Source organism: Dreissena polymorpha, chromosome 8 (genome assembly GCF_020536995.1).
Source record: "Dreissena polymorpha isolate Duluth1 chromosome 8, UMN_Dpol_1.0, whole genome shotgun sequence".
Classification (NCBI taxonomy): Eukaryota; Metazoa; Mollusca; class Bivalvia; order Myida; family Dreissenidae; genus Dreissena; species Dreissena polymorpha.
Window position 1 is genome coordinate 8,513,770 of NC_068362.1, and position 25,406 is coordinate 8,539,175.

Consider the following 25,406-nt stretch of genomic DNA (forward strand, 5'->3'; position numbering starts at 1 on the left):
ATATTTGCATACATTGGACATTACTAATCTATCACAACAAACTAATACACAGATGGGTTAATATAAAATGTAATATTTATATTAAACAAATTCAGTGTAACATCTGCATATACACATGCAATGATATTCGTCTTCTTAGTTCTTTTCGTGGAATGTTGTTCGGGGCATATCTGTCAGTTTGAATTATTAACGGGTGTGCAGAGACTCTTATTTTAAAAAAATAAACGCAGACGTCTAGGAAGGAAGTCTAAATATTCTTCATATTCAAAAGAAATATTTATAACTTTATACATTTCAAATACAGGACTGCTATTCAGTTTACCATACCACTCTTGTCTAAAATTATCAACAAGTCAACGGCATTTTGTTATATATCATATTTACAACTCCAAAATCAAATGATCGATTGGTCATGTAAAATCAACTAATGTACAGTTTTCATATTTAAATTCGTCATGAGGGCATACAAGACACAGACATGTTCTTATTTATACCTACCTCTTTCCGTTTCTATCAAAAATTACGACTCGTTTTAAAGTTAAAGCAAACAATATTGAAACAAGCTGAAACAAAAAAGTGAAAGCATTAGTTTATATTATTTTTTATAAGAGTATATGTATTTTCTGTGCATAGTTCGTTTTGTAAACAACTGCTGCTTAGAACGTTTTTAAGTATGAGTAATCATCGGACTTGCAAACATGAAGCAACTGTAAAGTGTTTGTCATTGAAAATCTTAGTTGCTTGCATTTGAATTTTCGGGACAAAATGGATTTTTGAAAACGACCGAGGGCTAGTTTTCGTATACCCATACGTCTACCTAACCAAAGGACTTTGAAAAAAATGATTACAGACTCGCGGATTTAATAACACTGTATCAAAACAAAATCCTACTAGAAAAGTTTACTACAATGCTGTTTTGTAAATTGTTTTAAAAGAAGTTGTTGAACTTTGTGTTGCTTAAATGAATTTTTCTACATGTGTATGCGATTTACCAAGTGCGATCATATTGTGTTGAACTGTATGTGTACGTATGGGCTTGAACCCTACTGTATTTTAAAATAAAACACCGCATTAAGTAAGACGCTAATGTCACCGTTAGAGCAGGCTTTTTTCGTGGTCGATAGTATGTTTATTTTGCAGAGCATTTAAAAAAATATGTGTCAAAGCCAGGTGGTACCTTTTATTTTTGACATAAGGATTAAAAGACAACTGTGATTTATAAATACAAAACATTCTATATTAAAGTTTTAAACATAAAACGATTCAGGATACGTAACTCAGAGAATTGCCCTCTATGAATGCGACACTGAAGTGCAAACGCACTTGTATCGTAACGTTTGTATAATGTTTATGTCTGAAATAAAGGCTAAATACATAATCTCTAATTTGCGTGTGGTGTTGCTTGAGATCAGCAACTACATAGATTAATAAACAAATTCATGCACGACACTCTGATAAATCTGAACCATGTGCGGGTCTCGTTGCGTCATGTTGCGCGTGAAATTAGAATTTAGCGAATAATTTGTATTCTTTATATTTGTATTTGCTTGCTTCTTTACCAATCTGATAAATATTGTTTGTGCAATGTCTTTTTCTTAATTGAATTGGAAAACATTGATGTGTAATAATAGGTCTGTCGGTCATTAAGCAATGTATTTGAACACATACTCGTACCGCACGTGCAGAACGTGCATTGAACACACACACATCACATCGGACAAAACGAACGTTTGCTCTGCTTCTGAAATCCTGCTATGAAACTTTATTTGAATAACGTGTCTTATTCATGTTTAGTGGAACTAAAAAAGGCAAGACATGCAACCCTACGGGATTTTGAACAGGCCCGTACTCAACACACATTATGCATATTATATGTTCGCAATCAGCTATATGTATCTAAAAGCGAGTATTGCAATGAGTTCGCCTACATAATATTAAACAAATATCAATTTACTTATGATTTTTTTTTAATCGTGATTAATTAAGTTGTTATCAACAATAAAAATACATTTATTGCCTTTGTCTTCAGGGGTTCAAAAACTACCACTCACTGAAACACGGGCTTCTGTAAGGAATGAGTTAACCGTCAAACAAAATAATTGTATGGCGTTCTCAAACGAGCGTAGTATATCACATACATCAAATCTTTAAAAAATTCCTGCATTCTTTCTGGTGACAATTAAAAAACCGGAAAATAATTATTTTCACTTCCTTATAATACCTCAAAAATGATCATCCTCTTGAATTCTTTTGTCCGAATTGTTTTGCATGCAGCTCGTTGTGAATATACATGTAACCATAGATAGTCCGATAGTTTTTTTACTTATGTTCCTTGTTTCGCATGAATTTAGAATGAAGTTCTAGAAAATGGCTAAAATTGGGATATGTTAACTTGACCAGAGGCGTATTCAACATTGGTAAAAAGTACCACTTGATCTGGTGCGACAATTTACGCAAATGCATTAAGCCCCGTTTTTCCAAATTTTGGCTCGTATAATGAAAATGGCTTACAGTAGGGATATGTTAACTTGACCAGCGGCGTATTCAACATTTGTTAAGAGTACCACGTGTGTGTGTGTATTTCGAAGTTTGTGATATCCTTGTAAAGTAACTATATTGAATTGATAAGAATTATGAATGACAGCTGCAATGCCAAGTTATTCAAATATGTATTGTCAATTAAGTTGTGTAATATTGGTAGGTCGGTGTACCCGAAGGAGACCCCACATATATATATATATATATATATATATATATATATATATATACATATATATTTGGACACTTCAGTAAGCAGCTGACTGCAATGTTACTTAAACAAACTTCGGTTCACAATATATCAGGATATCATCGGTAACTATCTGCACACTTTATTCTGCAGGCGACAGCGATGCTATTCAAACGATGTTTAGTATACTGCATACAGATTTACATCGAGATATACCATATAAAAAATTAGTATGCACAACAAGATAGGAAATTTCGTTTAATCAATAATTCGAGTCCTCTTTTACTACCCGGATACTTTACCCGGATATTCGTTTCCATCCCGACTTAAATAGTATTTTCTAGTTAATCATAAGTTATTTTATAATATGTGATGCTATCCTTGCTGTGTTTTAATATGACGACAGTCTTTTCTCGTCACTGTATTATATGGGATGGTATCCTCGTGTGTTTTACTATACAAAATATTTCATATAAGAGGTTATTGTCGTCCTTGATTAGCCTGTGCGAACTGCATGCGAACAGTTTTCGCACATGCATTAAGCCCTGTTTTCACAGAGCGTTGCTCATATAACGAAAATGGCATACAGCAGGGATTTTTTTTATCTTGACCACCAGCGTATTAACATTCGCTAAAAGTACAACATGTGTGTGTGTGTGTATTTCAAAGTGTATGATGTCCTTGCGCCTAAGTATGTCGTATGTGTGGACCCGGAGTGTGCCGAAGCACTAATTCCCAATAACATTACTACACTGAAGTGATAAGATTTATGAATAACAGCTGCAATTGCAATTTATTTAAATATCAATACAATATTTTCAATTGAGTTGTGTGATCTTGTAAAGTCGGTTGATTGAGGGAGCTGGAGTACCCGGATGAGGTCCCACCTGTCCGGTGTGGTTACCACCTACAGAACCCACGTGCTTCCGGGAACGGTGCTTAAACCCGGGTCAACTAGGTTAGAACCATGTGAACCAACCACTAGGCGAACCGGACAGCCCACTTAAATGAGTTTATATGACATTATTATACGTTATCCTTAATGTCATAGCAGTCTTCGTTAGCCACTGTATTAACTTGCGACAGTAACATTTAGTTAATGATTTTGTTTTACGTTTATCTTCAGTTTGCGTCATGCGTCGCTATCCTCTGTAAGTTTCATGACGTGTTTAATATTTACTTGCCACTGAATAAAGCAGGGAACGGGGCTGAAAATCCGGGTCGAAAATGTAAGATGCATTTGAACCAACCATTTCGCTAATCGGACAACCCAATTAAAATAGTTTTTGTTTCTATAAGATATCCGCTTTTATTCTCGTTTTGTTTCATTATGATGGCAGTATTTGCTATGTCTTTATCAAGCTGACAGCAACTAGACTGTTGAGCGTCGTATAGAGCGCTCCGCGTGAGAGGCGTTTTAACATATGAGCCGCGTTCGGGGAAAACTGAGCTTTGTGCATGTGCATTAAGTGTCGTTCCAGATTAGTCTGTATAGTCCCGACAGGCAAATCAGGGATCACATTTCCGCCTTGATGTTTTTTTTTCGTTTTAAGGAACTCTACTTTAAAGGAATATCAAGTCAAGGTGGAAAGTGCACAGGCTAATATAGGCCGACACATTACGCATATGCATTAAACCCAGTTTTCGCAGAATGACACTCATGTATCCAACTACAGTTTTATTTATCGCGTGTGACGTAATCCTCGCTTTGTTTCGCTATGCCAGCAGTCTTCGTTTGCCACTGTATAAAGCTGGCGAAAGTACTATTTAGTAAATGCATTTGTACATGTAACTTCAGTCACATGCGTCATGCGTCGCTATCCTCTTTCCGTATAACGACATGTTTAATCTTTACTGGCCACTGTATTACGCAGGGCACGGCACTGATACCATCACAGTTTGTATTATTATAGATGTCAAGTTAATTGTTCAACGATATCTGCTTATGTTTCATTACGTCTGTACTTTTCTGGACACTTCATTAGGCAGATGAATGCGATGTTACTTAAACATTATATTCAAGTTTAGAATATATGATGATACCTTTCGTAACTTTCTGCACACATCATTCAGCAGGTGACAACGATGCTCTTTATATAGGTTTTTAACGAAGTTGAAAATCCTAGTTATTATATTAGGGCCTTGCGGGCGGACTAGCTGTGTTTCATACGTCAATAACAGACAAATTGGATTACGGTCTTTAGTTCGATTTCGATTTTTATTAACTTTTACTAAACTTTTATATATAGCAAACGTGCATAAAGACCTCTCTTGATATTGTTTTAAGGCTTAAATGTTTCAATAAACTAAACAAAACTGCTTCCGGTGAATAGTGTTGATGAATGTTGTATTCATGTGTTTCAGTACTTAGTGTACGTAATTATGTGTCAGTAATTTGCAACTGTCCTTACTTAAACACCATGAGAAATCACCAAACATGAAGCATGACCGGGGATCGACCCGTGATCCACGGATATGTGTTCTTGCGATCTACCAATTGAGCTTATTGCGGAAATTTCATTCGTAGTTTCCCTACAGGCAGACTTAACTTAGTATTGCATGTTTGGCCCATTTTAGCAAATGTCACTGTAACAAAAAATGGGAGGTCAGTACACTTTAGACAAACGAGTAGATAGGTCACAAGTTTATTGTCGCGGGGCCGTTAGGCTGCTATATTTATCTTGTTGTTCAAAATATGTTATGAACATTGTTTAACGTTGTGTTAGAGTTTGATCAGCAAAAATAAATCCCAACGGAAACTGAAATGGAATTGTGTACGTTCTTGTGTTCTTCCCACTAAGCGACAGTAATTAAAACTGGTATTTACATTTTGGGTGTAACGGATCAATAGTGCATTATAATTCCAGAAATTTGGTGAAACGGAACAAAACAGCAACGACATTCGATTACAAATCAGGCCAAAACTGATTAAGTTTTTTGTGTATTCCAGTTTGAGTGTTGGGCAACATTCGATCATGATTTATTATATTTGTAAAATTAACTTATATATATATATATATTCCAGTGGGAATAAACAGTTTATGAAAAAAAAAACATACATACCATATAATTTGTTCAACGTCTGTGGAGACACACACCGCTCTGAGAAACAGGTTTTAATGCACGAGCGTAAAGTATTGTCCCAGATTAGCATGTGCAGTCCGCACAGGCTTATCAGGGAAACACAATCCCCAATGACATAACTATCGCAACAATGTGGGAAGAAACTTCCTTTAGCGAACAATACCATTTAAGCAGAAAGTCTTTTCTCGGATTAGCCTGTGCGGACTGCACGGGCTACCTGGGACGACAATAAACGCATATTAAGTAGGCCCCGTTTTCACATAAAGAGACTCATTCTTGGCCTTACCGCCCATGATATTGCAGAAACAGGTTCTCGAACCCGTACATCAGGTTGACCAGACTCATGGCCAGGGTACCGAGCATGCCCAGCCGCCTCGTACATGAGGGCCGGAGTGTGCGAATTGATGATGCCGAAGAATACACCTTGCAGAATACAAGCGCTCAGGATACGGTAGTAGTTCCGCACATTTGCGATAAGCGCGTGGGTGACCGCGATAAACGAGCATACGCATATCTAGTGCGCTATGATGGAGATTTTACTGAAAGTACGATGACGCGACGACGATTGACTTTCGATGAACAATTTGAATACATTAACACCTTACATGAAATGCATGCAAAAATAATTGAAGTATAATTGACATTAATATCTTTAAAACCATGCCATTCAGCGGTCTGGTTGCCGTGTATAGATGTCGTTTTTGAACTATAATAGCACTTGTGTAAATCTGGACTTACAGTCTTTCATATGTATGTATAATGATGGTTCCACTAGCTTTGATCTGCCTTTCAGGTAAGCAACACTACAAGCATTTTTACTCTTAGTTGCTAATATTTTAAGTAATGGTTCATAAACTACACAATCCATGAGGAATACTTTTCCCCCGTTTCGTATTGTTTCGTTATATCGGACTTCCTTCTCATATTTCCAGATCTGAAAAACGCATGGCTTGCGCATAGTTAACGTTAAGATGGATATGTATAGTTTGTCCTTGATCGGTTTACTAGCACATAGGCATACCACTTTTAACTAGAGTATTGAATTGGAATAATACAGATTGTAAAATCATTAAATGCTTGTGGTGTATGGCATCACAGCCTGAGACTCTGCAAACGCTGCAAATAGGATATGGTTACTTACGGTAATTTAAAGCACCCAATAGTTCCATTGACTCTACCAAGAAAGTTTGATGCGCCTATGATTAACTCAAGAATAGAACCGGCTTGGCGGCCAAACCCTCGTGACGTCATAATGTCCACATTAAATCAAGCCTCAACGTCGCCTGCCGGTAAAAAACTGCTCGGGATGGGTTTATGAAATGAATGGGGGCAGTACCGGATTACTCATAGGGCAGAGTAGCAAACTGCCTATGGGCCCCGCGACTTTAAGGGGCCACGTGAGGCCGTGACAAAATATATGTTTACGTTCTTACTAAGTCTTATCAAAAGACTTGACAAAGTCAATTTTGATATCAATATTATGTTCTGAATAAAGGCTTGACATTGTCTAACAAATTGAATATCATTTATTATTTGCACAGCGAGTGAACTTGGCTGGGCACTGGCGTTTTAGTAGGCACGCCGCCGACTAGGGACCTCGGGCGAGGGACCCAACGTTTCACTGCGTATGGGCCGCTGTAGTGCTTAGCCTTTGACTGAATCTGCTTTTTCGAAGGTGATAAAGTTTGTCGCTATCGTTCGCCTCTTTCGCTATTCATGTATATATTGAACCGAATCAAAATAATCTTGTTAAAACAGATGTTATAAGCGAATATATACTTTTTTTAAAGAAAAACACTAAATTTTAAATCTTGAATCCAAGCCATGAATATGAACGAGGACTGTTGAACACTATCTAGTAACTACATTGTATCTTATAACGGTGGCATATATTAAATCGTGTTAACCTCAATTAATATCATAACTACAACGAACAATTAGCGACTCTTCAACTATTTTTTTTTATTTTTTTTCAACTTACCAAAACGTGACTAGACCCCTTTAAAAGTGTGCACTCTTAAACCAACACATTTTGGTCTCTTATTGATTAAATTGACAACACAGGTTCAATCGTTGTTGTTGTTGTTTTTATTGTTTGTCAGTTGTTGATCGCTTATCAACCGCACGAGATTTTGATGATAATTATTACTCATCTTATATAGGTCGTAAGTAAAGTGTTGTGTTAACACATTCTTATCACACATATGTCATTGCGTTTTAAAATAAAGTAGAAAGTTGAAGACAGACTATGCTTCTAATAGCATAGGGTCAAATGTCGGTAACTTACTACTGCTTTCAGGGACTTTAAAATCAATGAGCATACATGGTACATGTATTAATTGATTATGCCAAACTCAATATATCTGGAATATGAAATTGAAACTATTTGTTTGGCGATTTACGTAGATGAAATCAATAGACATTATATATTGGGTTGTTCAACGTTGTTCCTTAATGGATTATCATTATTTGAAACCAGTTAAAAATAAAGTGCTTATACCGAGTTTTTTCAATAATTTGGAAAAATATGTTGAGTGATAACATATGGTTTATTTTTTGCTTTTTAATCTTAAAGCCTGCAAAGCGTGTTAGTTTTGCTTTCAGCGGTTTCGAGTTCGAATGCCGTTGAAGGCAATATATTTTATTCAACTTTTAGTTAGTACATACAATTTAAAACAATAAATAAATAAAACTAAAACAATAACAATAAAGTAAGCAAACAAATTAAATGACATTTTTCCAAAGTATACAGATCTGTGAACAAGTCCCTTCAAATACTGACCCGTGAGCGCTATTAGCAAACAGTTCGTCAGTAGAATCCATATCAAGAGAGCCGTGCAAACAGTAACATCACAGTTATTCAGCAGAATCCATATCAATAGATCCTTGCAAAGGGTAACCCGAGGTTCTTCAGCAGAATCCATATCAAGAGATCATTGCAAAGGGTAACAACACAGTTCTTCAGCAGAATCCATATCAAGAGATCCTTGCAAAGAGTAACATCAGACGGTCAGCAGAACCATATCTAGAAATCCTTGCAAAGGGTAACAACACAGTTCTTCAGCAGACCCCATATTAAGAGATCCTTGCAAAGGGTCACAACACAGTTCTTCAGCAGAATCCATATCAAAAGATACTTGCAAAGGGTAACAACACAGTTCTTCATCAGAATCCATATCGAGAGATCATTGCAAATGGTTACATCGCACGTTGGTCGACCGCCTATTAGTAATTAAAGACATAGCATATTACAGACGTACAAACACAATTGGGAATTTGTGATATGTAACCTTTATCTTTATGTATCATGATTTAATTTGGATTTCAAGTACAACCGGTATGCCATCTTTTAATATTGATTTTTTCTTGTTAAAAGAAATATACCGATGTATTTAAAACAAATGCGATATGTGCTATGTAATAGAGAAGCCCTAGCTGTAAATGTGTATTGCCATTATTTATTCGCCCTAGCTATAAATAAGTGTAGCCATTATATATGCGCCGCGCTCCGGGAAAACCGTGCTTAATGCATGTCCGTGAAGCGTCGTCACAACTTTGTTTGTGTTTATGCTAATCTGGGTCGATACTGTCATCTAGATTAGATTATCGTTTTAAAGAGAATTTCTCTACGCGAAAATTACCATAAAAGCGTAAAGTTTCGTTCCTGAAAAGCCTCTGCGGACTGCATTGGCTTCTATGGGGTGATACTCTACGCACGTTCATTAAATCCGGTTTTCCCAGAAAGGGACTCAATGATGTATTCCCCGTTATACACATTCCGTCATTTCGCATTTCTTGGGTATTCTAGTAACTATTCCATACGTAACATAACTACTACTCCTTAACAACGTTGTCATTTTTAAGGTCAGCGATGCCTAATAAGCCCCGCCTTCCGCCTGACTCGACCTTATAACCTTTCGAAAGTATCATAAGAGGTATCTTAATGGCTCATAAAAGGTGGCGATCTGTAATTATTACCGATTTTAAAATATTTTTTGCATATTTTAATAATGAACGTTATCAATAAACAATAGCTATATGCTATTGGAAATTACCATAAAAATGATCAATACAACTTGCTTTGAGCTCAAAATACAGTGTCCCCCAAGTCAATTTTGTTCACAAATATTCGGTTTAGTTACATCGCTGTTTGCCGTTGTGTAGAAATACCGAAATCCCCGTAATTGACGAAATCCCTGTTATAACCGAAACCCCCGCTGTAAAAAACGTAAAGTGTCAAAAAAATTCGTTGGAGAGCTTTTTTTAGTAAAAATCAGTGATTTAAACAAAAACGTAACAACAATATAACCTTTTATGAGCCTTTAAACGGAAATAGATAAGTGCAGACACAAACATAATAATATTTTTTAAACGAATATACTATAATGACATTGAACTTTAAACTTTCAATTAAATTAGATTAAGTGCTAAAATAGGACGATTTTGATGATCGGTTATTTCCGGAAATCGTTCAGCTATTTCCGCCTCCATTTACTCACTCTGGACCCAACCGGCTTTTTATTGCATAACGTAGCACTCTTTACGGAGACTCCGGAGATGAACGAAGTGTTACGATTATCATTTACTCTGATAACGTACTGTTTGCACTGTCTTCCTTCGCCGTGAAATAATACTCTTTGGAACAAAGAATAATCATGCCGCAGGGTATACACTGAAGGCCGCGAGGTAGCAATTTCACATCCCCATACCTGTTAGTATTTCAGTCGCGTTATGCGAAAACTGGCTTAATGCACGTGCGCAACATGTCATCCCAGATGAGCGTTTGCAGTCTGAACAGGTAAATCTGGGACGAAACTGCTCACTTTTATGGCAGTTTTCGTTTAAAGGAAGCAAAGCTGGAACGACAATTTACGGATATGCATTAAAACCTGGTTTCACAGAATGTGCTCATTGGTTAGACGCAAGTTAGCAACAACACATCCCATGCATGTTATTATTGGTTATGCATTGGTACTATTAGTCAACATGCTGTCCGCGTCATGCAAAAAGGGGTCTTATGTCATATGCGGCTGAGCATCCACATATTCTTATCAAGAGCTACCCGCAGTCTGGTCTGTAGCTACGTTGGTCGCATATGGCATTAGACCCCTGTTCTTAGGACGCGAATTATGTAATATAAAGATCAGTGAAAAACAATCGGCTCACTAATGGCCAGCAGATAACCACAGCACATTGCCCTATCTTCTGTACTGAATAATACCATGAAGTTGCGTAACCTGGGACTGTGTTCACAAACCGATTCTAGGACATAAGTCTCAAAGAAGAATATTCTAAAACTGTCACGTACTAAAACTTCTTGAAAGTCCTGTCTTACGTGGTACTGAATGCATTTAATTATATAATTTTTTATTAAGAACAATATGTTTATGATATAAGCACCAGTGCTAGCCTGAATGTATGAAAAATATGGGCTAGTATTATCGAGTATCACACTATACTTAAGTATAAAAAGAAGTACGGGACCGGGCTTTAACCCTTTTGAGTCGTTTGGTTTGATTTTTAACTTATCTGGTCTCGTCTCTAACCTGATATGCAATTTTCCCTTATTTGAAAATAGACTGTCAAACGGTGTGACGTATTATTAGTTTCTGTTTAGTTCAGTGTATCCGATTATTCGTTATGCAAATAAATTGATGCTTACACTGAAAGGAGAACAACTCGTACGAAGCGCATGAATTAATTACAAAGTGAGTTATCTTATCTTTGACACTTGACAATCAAACGACGCGTTCATTAGACGATTTATTGCTTAAACAAAGGGGGAGACCGGAGATGGCCGATGTATCACGATTGTCAAACACCGGTACACGGAACTGACCAATTTAAAAACATCGGGTTTAAGAGGTTGCGGTGGCGTAGTGTACGTGGTGTCCCCTGACTATCACGAGATTCTAGGTTCGATCACCAATCTGAGTGAATTTTAAAGATTTCATATATCAACACTTAGTACTGATTCTTCCCAGGAAACGGACTCTATTGAATGACAATAAGGTAACAGCTTTCGAAACAATCTATCTAAAATTATTTTAAACTAAATTCAGCGATTTATACAAGCGTTATAATTGAACTAATCTTATATGACCACAACAAGCTTAAAGCTTTCTATACAATCTAGCTACAATGTCTAGTTTTAAGCAACATAAGGGAGCTCTATAGGTATACTTACCGGATATGACGCCGGTGAACACCACTATTATCCACAACTCCTTCGCAAAGCAGCTTGCTATCAGCCCACCGCTGCACACGATCAACTCCGCGATTATAGCGGGCCGGTGCCGTACCTTTGTATCGTAAACGTCCACAGAATGACTTGAAAACACAATCCTATACGAATAAAATACGAATATTTCTTCAATACGAAAATACGATAAAACACATTAATAGCCGGCCGGGACCGTACCTTTGTATCAGAGACATTCACAAATGTCGATAAAAAACAAACAGATGTAAGAGTTTTTCGGAACATACGTTGTCCGCTAATTTTCGTTATAATCGTTTGTCGGATCATTTGTTTTTAAATCATTTTTATATTAATTGTTTGTCGGATTATTCGTTTTTGGGGATTGTGTTAGAATTGTTTTTCGTCTCATTCGTTTTTAGCTGATTTGTTAAATACTATTTTCTCACATTGTTGTAAGTATTAGTTTATCATCCTGGTTGTATTTATGCTTACCTGACAGTAGTAAGGTATTGCTCTTTTCTAATTACCCAAATGTTTTAGCGAATGTGTTATTCTAATTATCACGGCATACACGGCAGAGTCAGTCGGATATTCATGTTCTGCGAAAAACTTTCAACTACTTGATCAATTAATTTTGATAAACCATAATGAAATGTGTTGGTCTAATTGTTTGATTACTACAACGTATGCGTAAACTAAAACAAAAAACATGATCAGGGTAGAAATGATTTTTCTTTAATTTACAGCAAGTGAACAATCGCCAATATACAATCCGCTAGTCTTTAATTAACGGCAAGTGACCAATTGCCTATATACATTTCGCTAGTCTTTAATTTTCGGCAAGTGACCAATTGCCTATATACATTTCGCTAGTCTTTAATTTTCGGCAAGTGAACAAGTGCCTATATACAATCCGCTAGTCTCTTAATTAACGGATAGTTAATATATATTTCCTATATACAACATATATTATTACACAATTAAAACACAAATATAAGCGAGGCAAGATAAATCTTGATGTAAAAGTAAAATAATTGCCACATTATCGCGACTTTTTTATCTTTCTTAAACAGGAGTATTTTAAATACCTTTTCCCACAAAAGAATTTCGTTAACGTGAAGCCATTAGCAACTTCTCATTGTTTTCTCAGTTTATACTCTTTCCCAAAATTCAGGCAAAAGCTATTATACTGTTTATTTCTTACCAGATTAAAAAACTTCACTTTTCCCTTCAATTATCAACATACATGTACAAACATACATAAACGTGTATATATGGACCAGAAAAATCAACATGGAAAGGGTATATTTTTGTTTATTTACCGTTCTGTTACGAAAAGCCCCTCAGGGCATATAAAATACATACATGTTTATAGATAAAGAGACATGTTTTGTAAATGAGCCGAGTGCTGAGAAAATGTGGCTGTGTAAAGCGTCGTCCCAGACAAGCCTTTGCAATCTGCACACGCTAATCTGGGATGACAAGTTATGCCTTAATGGATTTTCACCGTTAAAACGAAAAGTATCGTAAAAGCGGAAGGTGTCGTCCATGATTACGTATGAGGACTGCACAGGTTTATCTCGGAGGACTCTTTACGCACATGTATTTAGCCACATTTACCCAAAACGCGGCTCAAATAGATGCTCACTCACTACCTCATGTGGTAAAGCCCAGATACAAGCCCTGAATCCGTGCGAGCTCGGACCTCTTGGCGTCGAACACGCTTATTAGTTCCGGGTACATCTCAATGAAACCAAAGCCCAGTGCAACGCTCACGAACTGCAGGACAAGATCGGACACCAGCACGTAATCTTCCGCCATTTTGGTGCCACTTGCTGGCTTTATTGTAAAAGGAGCGTCGTTATGCAAAAACTTGGCTTAGTGCATGTCCGTAAAAAGTCAGTCAAGAATAGATGTACAGTCCGTATAAGCTAATCAAGAACGACGCTTTGGATTTTTTCTTCTAAAGAAAGGCTCGTCTAAACAAAAATCCATTTTGGGCTGAAAGTGTCGTCCTGGTTATCCGTGTACGGATTGCAAAGGCTAATCTGGGACGACACTTTAAGCACATGCGTTAAGTCCAGTTTTCCGAGAGCGAGGCAAAATGCAAAACTTTTGTTTTAAGCTAAACCGGTTGTTTATGCCGAGACCGATACGTTCAAATGTTCTATATGGACCAATGTGTAAAGGGTGAAAAGTTATAAATTTAGTTGTCAGCCAAACAACTTCATTTGTTTTGAACTTACATTGGCGAACGTTTTTGTTGTCACCTGCTTTCTAAATAATTCCCCAATAAAATTTATAAAACATATGGAATGACATGCAGAAATATGCAAAATCTCCATTGAACATTTGTTCATAGGTAAATGCAATGAATTTAATGAAATGTTGCAAACATAATTGAAACCTAAACATAATTTATCAGCAAATAATAAGTAAACTTCACCTAAAAGACAAAATAGGTTAAGAGTCGGAAAAAAGAAAGGTATACGGTTCGGGTTTATTTATATTACAAAAAAATTACGCGTCATGTGATATCAAAGTGAAGATGAATATGGTATAATATAAAACGGTCTTAATGCATGTGCGAAAACGATCGTCAAAAAAAAAATCCGCCAAGTAGGGACTTAATGCGAAAAATACCAGCGAAAAGTGTGGTCCCTGATTAGACTGTACTGACTGCATAGACTAATCTGGGAGGACACTTTACCCGGCATGCATTAAGCCCCGTTCACAGAGCACTGTTCACATGCGTTTTAACAAAGGTATCTTTATAACAAAGTACGCAATACAGTTAATGCCAGTGTGGTTACACATTAAAATCTAGAGGACGACAATGCGATAGTGCGAAAGTGCGATAGTACGATGGCGAAAATGCAATAGTAAGAAGGCAACACTGCGACAGTGCGACAGCGACAATGCGACAACGCGATAGTACGATGGCGACAATTCGATAAACATCGTACTGTCGTCATCGTATTAGCGCATTGTCGCCATCGTACTACCGCACAGTCGCGATCGTATTGTCGTATTGTCGCATTGTCAACATCATGCTGTCGCATTGTCGCCATCTTACTTTGGCACTGTCGCCATCGATTGTCGCATTGTCGTCAACGTATTATCGCATTATCGCATTGTCGCATTGTCGACATCGTACTATCGCACTGACGACTATCGCCTTGCGGTACACTAAATATTTTTATTGCAGAAACAAAAATAGATGACTTTACTAAGATGTTCTTTGAGAGAGGTTACAGTTATAATGAAATATAATTCTTATAACGTTGTAGGTTGGGTATTGATGCAATATAAAGTATTTTTAAAAGTGGCTCCATCTAGGAAAAAATAAGATATGTGCATGTGTACAGAAAGGCATTAGACGACAATGCGACAGTGCGACAATACATTGACGACAGTGCAATATAAAGATGGCGATATAAGATTATACGATGCCGACAGTACGATAACGTGATAGTACGATGGCGACAATGCGATGATACGATGGCGACAGTATGATATGACTTTCGTACTATCGCGTTGTCGTACTGTCGGCATCGTATCTCTCATTGTCGCAATCTAAGTATCGCACTGTCGCAATCGCATTGTCGCACTGTCGCATTGTCGCCATCGTACTGTCGCATTGTCGCCATCGTACTATCGCATTGCCGCCATCACACTATCGCACTGTCGCCATCGTTATATCGCATTGTCGCCATCGTACTATTGCACTGTCGCAATGCCGCTCTCCTGATTGGAATGTGTAACCACGATGGCACTAGCGGTATTCCGTAAGAAAGTGCTAAACTATTAAACACACTGATACAGTTTCAATCAGTGCCGGACTAGCTTTGTGAAAGCCTATAGGCAATAAAACTGTCGACCAAGTGTCTGCCTGAACACCAGTAACCGGTCGATTTGAACATTTTAAATTAGCCACCCAGTACCAAGGCTGGCAAGACATAATATGTGACAATGTCCTTTTATTAATATAAACTGTTATTATAAAACATAAATCCAACATTCTGCTCCAGTTTGAGCAACCTAGTGAACATTTTGAAAACGAAATCTCAAGCAAAACAATACGGTTTTTCAAAAAAATAAATTATTGCCACTCGGTTAAACAGTGTCAAGCCTTAAATCTGAACCTATCATTGAAATAAAAAATTTGCTTTGTCAAGTCATTAAAAAAGCTTAGTTAGTAAGGACAAAAGCTTTCGTAACGGTCTCATGGGACACCTTAAAGTTGCAGGGCTCTTGGGCAATTCCCTACTCTTCCGTATGGTTTATCTTTGACTGGCTGCAATGCAATTCAAGTACGAAAGTTATCGGATTTAATGATGAAGAGAATGTATGGAAAAATCTATAAAAACGGATCCAGTATTGCATTACGGTTAAGTCATAATTATTTGTGTGATATTAATGTTCGATGATTTTTGGGTTAGGCGATCTACGAATTTAACATAAACACATCGGACAACACAAATAGAAAACTATTTTTGAAAAATAAAAAATCCACGAATTGAAAATCTACAAAAAAGTCTTTAAAAAAGTCTCACGAAATGTAATTCCGACGAATATAAATGATTTTACAGTATATATTTATCCAACTTCCGCGCAGAGACTTGACGGGAACCAGCTAAGCTGGATCAAATCCTTGCCTTCATAACCCACCACGTGATGATAGCCTTGCCACGTGGTACTATAATTGTATTGTTGTTATTTTTGCTGTTTTATGTTAGTTCTTTTTTTCGTTAAGAACCTTAACTTATACACTATTTCCAAAATGTAAACAAATGATACTATTTTTCATATTATAATATTTAAAACAATAAAATAAAATACTACCAAATCTGGTAAGGTTTTCTTGTAATGGAAGAGATTTTCTGTGAGAGCAAGGAACGTCAACTCTGCGCGGAGATTGATCTTTATCTAGTTCTTGCCTTTTTGCTAATATTGATTGCCTTTCATGCCCCTCGTCAGCCCTCGAATCTGTTCTTATTTCTAGCTTACTTGACATCAAAGCTAACGAAGACTGTGTTTATTACACCATAGATTCAGCCGAACACTGCATTGGTAGCCTTTAAAAACAAGAGCACCGCATAACGGGTGCCACGCTCGGCTGCGAAAGCTTGTCAGGACAAGAATTTTTATTTTTATTTTTTTTAGAAGTCACAGTGACCTTGACCTTTGACCTAAAGACCCAACAAGAGATGTGTTTGTCAGAAACACAATGCCTCCTTCTGCGCCGCTTTGAAATAAAATTTATATTTATCATTTGACAGGTAAAGAAATTTCTCCCTTAAAAGCTTATAACTTCCCTTGAATTTTGTCCAATCCAACCAGGAGGGGGGGGGTCTCACTGTCTATTATGACCATGTCAGATATCACTGACAATCAAGGCCTGTGGTTTAATAAAGATCAAAGCCAGAGTTGATTTTTCTTTTTCATAAAACTTTATTCATGATGTACCCTGGGTGTAGATTGCCCCAGGTACCCGCTAAAAGAACTAAATGTGAAATAACAATTGTATGGTGACTTATTATAATATTTAACAAGATTAACAAAGATATAAGAAACAAAATTATATTTTTCACAATTTACAAACAGTCTTTTGCACGTCTGCACGTTTAATTAATATTCCAGTCTTTGTTCACGTCTGCACGTTTATATGATGTTAGTGTAAAACAGAACACAATGATATCTTTTAACAAATAAAAGTCACCATCTTAATTTTAAGCGGGTCTTAATTAGTATTATGAATTGAGTTTATATCCTTGATTATAAAACGAGTAATGTATCCACACTTCCTTAATAATTGTAAAGAATAACGAAAAGAAAAATATAAGGTTGTAAATTTAAATGAAAAATCTATAATAAAATAAAATGTGGTTCCAAGCGAACCACCTCAGGTCATGCTCGGGCACTTCCCGCGATGGTCCGCCAGGATATATATATATGATATATAGTCTACAGCTGCCCTGGATGATGGAGTTGAAGCACGTGACAGCCTTCGGTACAACTACTCACCCGCATCAACCCACCCATCCAGTTAAGCCTGAACAAGTGTGAAAAATCATGTATAATATGAAATCTATTTTTCAAATGAAACTAAATACGCAAGAAAGGTTAGTACAACGTTCCTATGGCCTACATGAGTGAAGATGAGGCAATGGTATAGCGTATATACATAGTGATGAAACATGAGTGATAATGAAATTCAATGAATGAAATGAGATGAGCCCAAGACCGGGTTACACAGTATATGAAATTATGATTGAAATGATTCATAGGAACATTGATGATAACAGTGATAATACATATATAATTACATCAATACAAAAACTTGACAACCCGAGCCCCGGCTCCCCACATCCTCGCTGCTGTCATCCATAAATTAGAGAGAAAACACAACAGCAGAAAACAAGTAAAATGTTATAAAAATGTTAAGTAATTTTGGTAATCAAGTTCTCTATGAAAAACAATATTTTCATTGGTTGTTTGATATAATCCACCTCAATATAAATAAAAGAAACCATGTGTTAAGCGATGAAAATCTAATGTAATTCTAAATTGTATTCTATTCATAAATTTAATAATTAATTCTAAGGGAGATAATATTTTTTCATGTTTGACGGAATTCCTACATGTCCAAATAATATGTCTTGATTCTGACAAAAATATTAAATATACATATTTTAATTCAGTACTTCCAACATTTTTGACATAGAAAAAACTGGAACCATTTAGGATTAATATTAATGTTTCAATCGTAAGTATATCAATTAAATATAAAACAGTTTTATTTGAAGGGGAAGTAAACAAACAATCTATAAATAAATGTTGGACAGTTTCGTCACAATTACAAAAAGTACAACGCCAGACTTGATCATGTATCTATGGACATAAGTCCACAGGTATGTAATAAACATCCTAGAAAATATAACTATATCATTTAAAAAAATCTTTGACAAATCAATCATTTGATTTATAAATAATCACCATAATAATTCTGTACAGTAACTGTGAAACGAACTTCAATTCTTGGTAAGGAAATATATAATATGGGATTTATAATTACATAAATTACTTCCCTTGAAAATAATTGTCTCTAACACATGTCTATTTTAGTAGCAAATAATTAAAAGCCACTACCGTGACTATAGATTCACCACTCAAAATGTGCAGCTCCATGAAATACACATGTATGCCAAATATATAAAAGTGGCTTTGTTAAATATTGATTAATTATATCCCTTTAAAGCTTATTACTTCCCTTAAATGTGTATTTTGTACCGTAGACCGTAAAGGATGACCTTGACCTTTTACCACAAGGTGTTTGTCAGACACACCATGCAGCATACTGCGCCGCTTTGATTTATTTAACAAAAATATATTCGTGGGCAGGTCAGATAACTATGTCCATTTAAAGCTTATTACTTCCCTTGATTTTGTTTTTTCGACCCTAGACCTTGAAGGATGTTGTAAACCTTGAAATTTTACCACTTAAAATGTGCAGCTCCATGAGATACACATGAATGCCAAATATCAAGTTGCTATTTTAAAACTTATGGCCAATGTTAAGGTTTGAACACAACGCCTACCTCGGACGGCGGACGGCGGACGACGAGCTGGCTAGGACAATAGCTCGGATTTTCTCCGACAACAGCCTCGCTAAAAATTAAATGCGCATTACGACGATAAAGACGGTAAAATATGTTCTTTAATATGAATTGTTAAACTGATAAGTAAGAATTATGAATCGTGTTTGTAAGGACACAAATTAATATTTATGGTTATAATTACAAAAGAAAAGTTATAATTGAGAATTCGTTTCGTAGGCCTGGTAAAATTAGCAGCTGTAGCAAATTCATTATGATTGAAATGTACTAGAAGGACCTCAGTACGCATGCGCATCGTAGTGCCGTTATCTGCTTATTGAAGTAGGCAATTTTTGTAGGCGCAAGTTCTAATCTCACAAGAGGCACGATACAAAACTCACAATTAATTTTGTATTGGTATGAATTATAACAAAATATCAATTTATATAAAATACCATATTATTATTCGATAAATATCTCACGGAAACGAAGAATTGGGAATTATTGCAATAATTTTTACTATATTATACTTTATATATAATTATATAAATAAAAGCCCCGTTTTCCTAGAGCGCGACTCTTATGTGCTGTGTACTGTCTTGTATTGTTCAGGCGGTGGATTAATTGACTTATGAATGATATATTACATGTGCTGATTAGTGGCGTGAACTTTGTTAGAGTTAATATATAAATACGGGTAAGGTATACGTAATTATAGCATGTGCTTTGTACTTAAATAAACTACACTATGCATTTTGTCAATATTGTAGTTTTTCATTATGTTCAGGTGGAGTTTATTTTGTCGGTCAAAACAATACAATCGATTTCGGGCATCTGTTTTCATTCTGTTAGGGCACACAGATGCATTTTTTATTTTTTATTCTCTCACAGTTCGATAACCTGCTTCTTTTAAAGGGATCTTTTCACGCTTTGGTAAATTGACAAAATTGAAAAAAGTTGTTTCAGATTCGCAAATTTTCGTTTTAGTTATGATATTTGTGAGGAAACAGTAATACTAAACATTTATCATGGTCTAATATAGCCATTATATGCATCATTTGACGATTTTAAAACCTAAAAATTATAAAGCGTTGCAACGCGAAACGATTGAATATTTTGGAGAGTTCTGTTTTTGTCGTTAAATTTTGTGAAACTACGAAGATTGCTTATATAAGGTATAAAATACGTCAGGTGTGTGTACTCGGCGGAATAGTTCAGTAGGCTAAAGCGTTTTTACTTCAGGACTCTGGCAGTACTCCAGGGGTCACTGGTTCGAAACCTGCTCCGGGCAATGTTCTTTTCCTTTTTTTAATTTTATTCTTGATTTTTTACTGGAGCTTTTACGATCCAATGTTTACATTTATCAATATAAAGCATTTAATGAATAAGTTAAAAAATGCCAAAATCTGTGAAAAGGCCCCTTTAAGTGTTAAAACAGTGTTATATTTCGTGATGTGTATATACATATGTAAGCCTCGTTCTGGGAAAACGGGGCTGAATGAATGTACTTTTAGTATTGTAGAGTAAAGTCGACACAGGCTTATCAGGTACGACACTATGTACTTTTATAAAAAAATAATGAAGTTTCTTCCCAAAGAAAATCCTGTCAAAAGGGAAAGTGTCATCCTTGATAAGCCTGCACAGGCTACCCTGAGACGACACTTTACGCACGTGCTTTAAGCCCCGTTTTCTTAAAGCGAAATTAATATGTGCTGTGTATTGCCGTGTATTGTTGAGGGTGTTGATTTACTGACTTAGGATGGTTACACGATTTGCTCTCATGATAATGTTTCTGGAGTTATTTGTGCATATAACTTATTATTTATACTTTGGTAGAAAATATTGAAATGAAAAATATAGAACAAGTATGCCATGCGATAAGGGCGTGAACATTGCAAGAGCTAAGATATATATACGGTAAAGGTATATCATGCGATTTTTACTAATTAAATAAAATACACCGTGCATGTTTTCACTCATGTAGTTTTAAAGTATGTTCAAGTTGAGTGCATTTTGTCTGTAAAAACATTACAATCGTGTTCGGGCATCTGTTTTGACTCTGCGAGGGCACACACATTAATTTTTTTATTTTGAATTATCTCACAATGCGAAAACCTGATTCGATTTACAATTAATGTTATCAAAACAAGGACTCTCGTGTTGTTGTGGGTTTTTTCTTCAAATTTGAATTTGCCACATTGAGCAAATACACCCGTCAAAAGATAAAATTTATTATTAAACAAAAACAATTCTTAAAATAATTTCTATGATTTCAGATGTGCCCAAAACCTTGTCTATACGCTCAATACTCTCGTAATATTTATTTAAAATAGAGGCAAAATCGAAAATAAAAAGGGATTTGCTTCAATAGTGAAGCTGTGTTGCAGTGAAACAGATTTATCAATATCACGCCTTATTTCGGTAAAAAAACGACAACAAACTATCCTCATGAAGATTTAAATATACACTAGATACAATTCCTAAATACTTAGTTGATAAACATGAGTGATATCTAAAACGGCTAAGCACGATTCTAGTCATTGTTAATTAAGACAAAACGTTGAATTATTCGCATTGTATAACAAAATTGGTTTCAAGTTTCCTTTCTGATATTTGGAATCTCTCCACTGTAACATTCTTCCGCGTCTCCAGTTCCTGTTGGATGACAGTGTATTTCACAAGTGGGATGTTTTCGACAATTAAGATCTCTAAAGAACAACACAATTTCATATTACTTCCAACTTTCTGAGTACATGTAGGCAGCGTGTCCACCAGTTCAAGAACTTGGGATGGAAGCAAACCACCACAATATATATTGAAATACTTCAGACTCTTGATATTCAGACCATGCAGGGCCTTCCACAATCCGGGACTGTCATACTTCACTTCTATACTAAGCGTTTCCAGCTGTGTGAGCGATGATAGTGACTGCGACAGCGATTCTTTATGATCCACGTCCCAACCTCCCTGCATAATACTCAGACTGAGACTGAGACTCAGACTGAGACTCCTGATATTCAGACCATGCAGAGCCTTCCACAGTCCGGGACTGTCATACTCTACTTCTATACTGAGCGTTTCCAGCTGTGTGAGCGATGATAGTGACTGCGACAGCGATTCTTCATCAGGCACGTTCAAAACTTCATGGATTTGTACACTCAGACTCAGACTCTTGATATTCAGACCATGCAGAGCCTTCCACAGTCCGGGACTGTAATACCACACTTCAATACTAAGCGTTTCCAGCTGTGTTAGCGATGGCAGTGACTGCGACAGCGATTCTTCATGAGCCACGTTCAAACCTCCATGCATAATAATCAGACTCAGGCTCTTGATATTCAGACCATGCAGAGCCTTCCACAAAGAGGGACTGTCATACATCACTTCAATACTAAGCGTTTCAAGCTGTGTGAGCGATGACAGTGACTGCGACTGCCACTCTACATTTTCCACACACAAACCTTCCCAGAAACCACGCAGACTCAGACTCTTGATATTCAGACCATGCAGAGCCTCCAACAAACGAGGACTGTCATACTTTACTTCTATACTAAGCGTTTCAAGCTGTGTGAGCGATGATAGTGACTGCGACAGCGATTCTTCATGATATACGTTCAAACTACCCCACGTACCACTCAGACTGAGACTCTTGATATTCAGACCATGCAGAGCCTTCCACAGTCCGAGACTGTCATACCTCACTCGAATACTAAGCGATTCCAGCTGTGTGAGCGATGATAGTGACTGCAACAGCGATTCTTCATGATCCTTCAAACGTCCCTGTATAATGCTCAGACTGAGACTCTTGATATTCAGACCATGCAGAGACTTCCACAATCCGGAACTGTAAAACACCACTTCAATACTAAGCGTTTCAAGCTGTGTGAGCGATGATAGTGACTGCGACAGCGATTCTTCATGATCCACGTTCAAACCTCCCCACGCAGCACTCAGACTGAGACTCCTGATATTCAGACCATGCAGAGCCTTAAACAGATAGGGATTGTCATTTTCGGTTGTTACGATGGAGGAATTGTTTACATCTGTATGTATAATTGCCCTTATTTCTCTTTTTGCTGCTTCAGCACATTTAATATAGATCGATTGCAGGTCAAACGTCAACGCGTGATCGAGGGTCAGCAGCTTGCAGAACATACAGCGTAGACAGGTATAGGAACATGTGATATTGCACATTTTAATGTATTTTATAGAAGGCAGTATTGGAGGAGGATCTGCACACTGGAATAGATCTGCACTTTTTAGAACAATCCCGACCAGATATTCTGCCGTTGACGTACTTGCAAAATCTGAAAAAATAACTGAATTAACAGAACAAGGTACTTAAAATACTGACATACTAAAAAAATGTAATGTGGTTACATTTGTTGACATTTGTTCAATTTATTAATAATTAATACATTTAAATTAATGAATGTTCAGAATAAAACCCAATGTATTTCATTGTTGTATTAACTTTGTATAGTTTGGTTTCATATATTTAATAGAAATATCAATGTTATATTCGACTGTTTTAAATATTATTGTAATTTATATTAACACTTTACTAAGATACATATTTATTGGCATAACCTACTTGTCATGATATGCTTTCAACTATAAGTGTATAATCAAGTTATCCTAAACACGTATGCATATGTATCATCGGATAAAAACTAAAGTACTTTAAAGGTTTTATCAGATATTGCACGTATTTCATAATTTTCAAGCAACACCGATTCCGAAAATGAACAACACACATGAGCACATTATTTTATTTACCAGTGTTTGGTAAAAAATTAGAATCGTTTTCTGATGTAAGGTCAAATGTGATGATAGGGACATTGTTTGCTCATGCAGATACTGTTTGAGTTATTGTTAATCGCTGCAAGTGTTGATAACTGTTGATTCATGGCATTAATATTTTGACCTTGTCAGGGTCCGGATTTCGAACCATTTTCCTGCAAAAAAGGTATTATTATATTATTCCTGTATTCTTATCATAGAATCAGACTGTATGTGTACGGTATTAAAATAAAATATAAGAATGCCATGGGCCTTGAGGTGCTCACCTAGGACGCGAGGGGCGAAACCACCAAAAATGACTAATAGACAGTTGATATATAATAACGACCGCCCTGCCCTCTAGGACAGTGTTTTTCGAAAGCAAGATATCATTCGAACAAATATGCTTACAAAGCTTCATGCAGATATGATCTTAAAATGTGGACTTCTAGAGTGTTCACAATAGTTTTCTTAAATTAAGCCTGGCGAACTAGTTTTTCACCTCAAATAACCCAGTTGGCAACTAAGTAAAGAACTCATTAGGAAACATGTTCTGACCAGATTTCATGAAGATTGAACTCACACTACATGTATGACTACTAAAGTGTTAACAAGGTAACAATATAGTCATATTTGATAAAAACGTCCCGCCTCTTGGAGCCATATTTTTCAAAGAACCGGACCCATTTCCGAATGTAACGCAGATATCATTTTAACACATTTTCTGATAAATTTCATGAAGATTGAACGTAAAATATTCTTCTAAAGTGTTTACAATGATTAACTGTAGCCATTTAAGGAAAACTGCCCCGCCCACAGGTGGTTATGATTTTCAATATGACCGGAAAATCATTATCATATCATTTTTCGAACGCTGACAATATATCATAAGAACGAATGTTTTGACGAATAATTAAGTTAGGACTATACATATGAATTCTAATGTGTGAAAAAGGTTTTACTTCAGTCATATTAAGGATATTACCATGCCCTCTGACGGCTTTGTTTTCAA

The 25,406-nt window shown here is 36.3% G+C and overlaps 1 protein-coding gene across 1 annotated transcript in view; it reads right to left on the reverse strand.

Annotated features, from left to right (window-relative positions):
- Window positions 1-13,670: 13,670 nt before the first annotated feature.
- The window catches only part of LOC127842298 (uncharacterized), a 139,321-nt gene continuing 127,585 nt past the window's right edge, over window positions 13,671-25,406 (reverse strand). The window contains exons 6-8 of the mRNA XM_052371729.1: window positions 22,437-23,919; window positions 18,042-18,069; window positions 13,671-13,853 (exon numbers count right to left, since the gene is read on the reverse strand). Coding sequence (XP_052227689.1) covers window positions 13,671-13,853; window positions 18,042-18,069; window positions 22,437-23,919 — 1,694 coding nt within the window. The remainder of the gene's footprint in view (window positions 13,854-18,041; window positions 18,070-22,436; window positions 23,920-25,406) is intronic.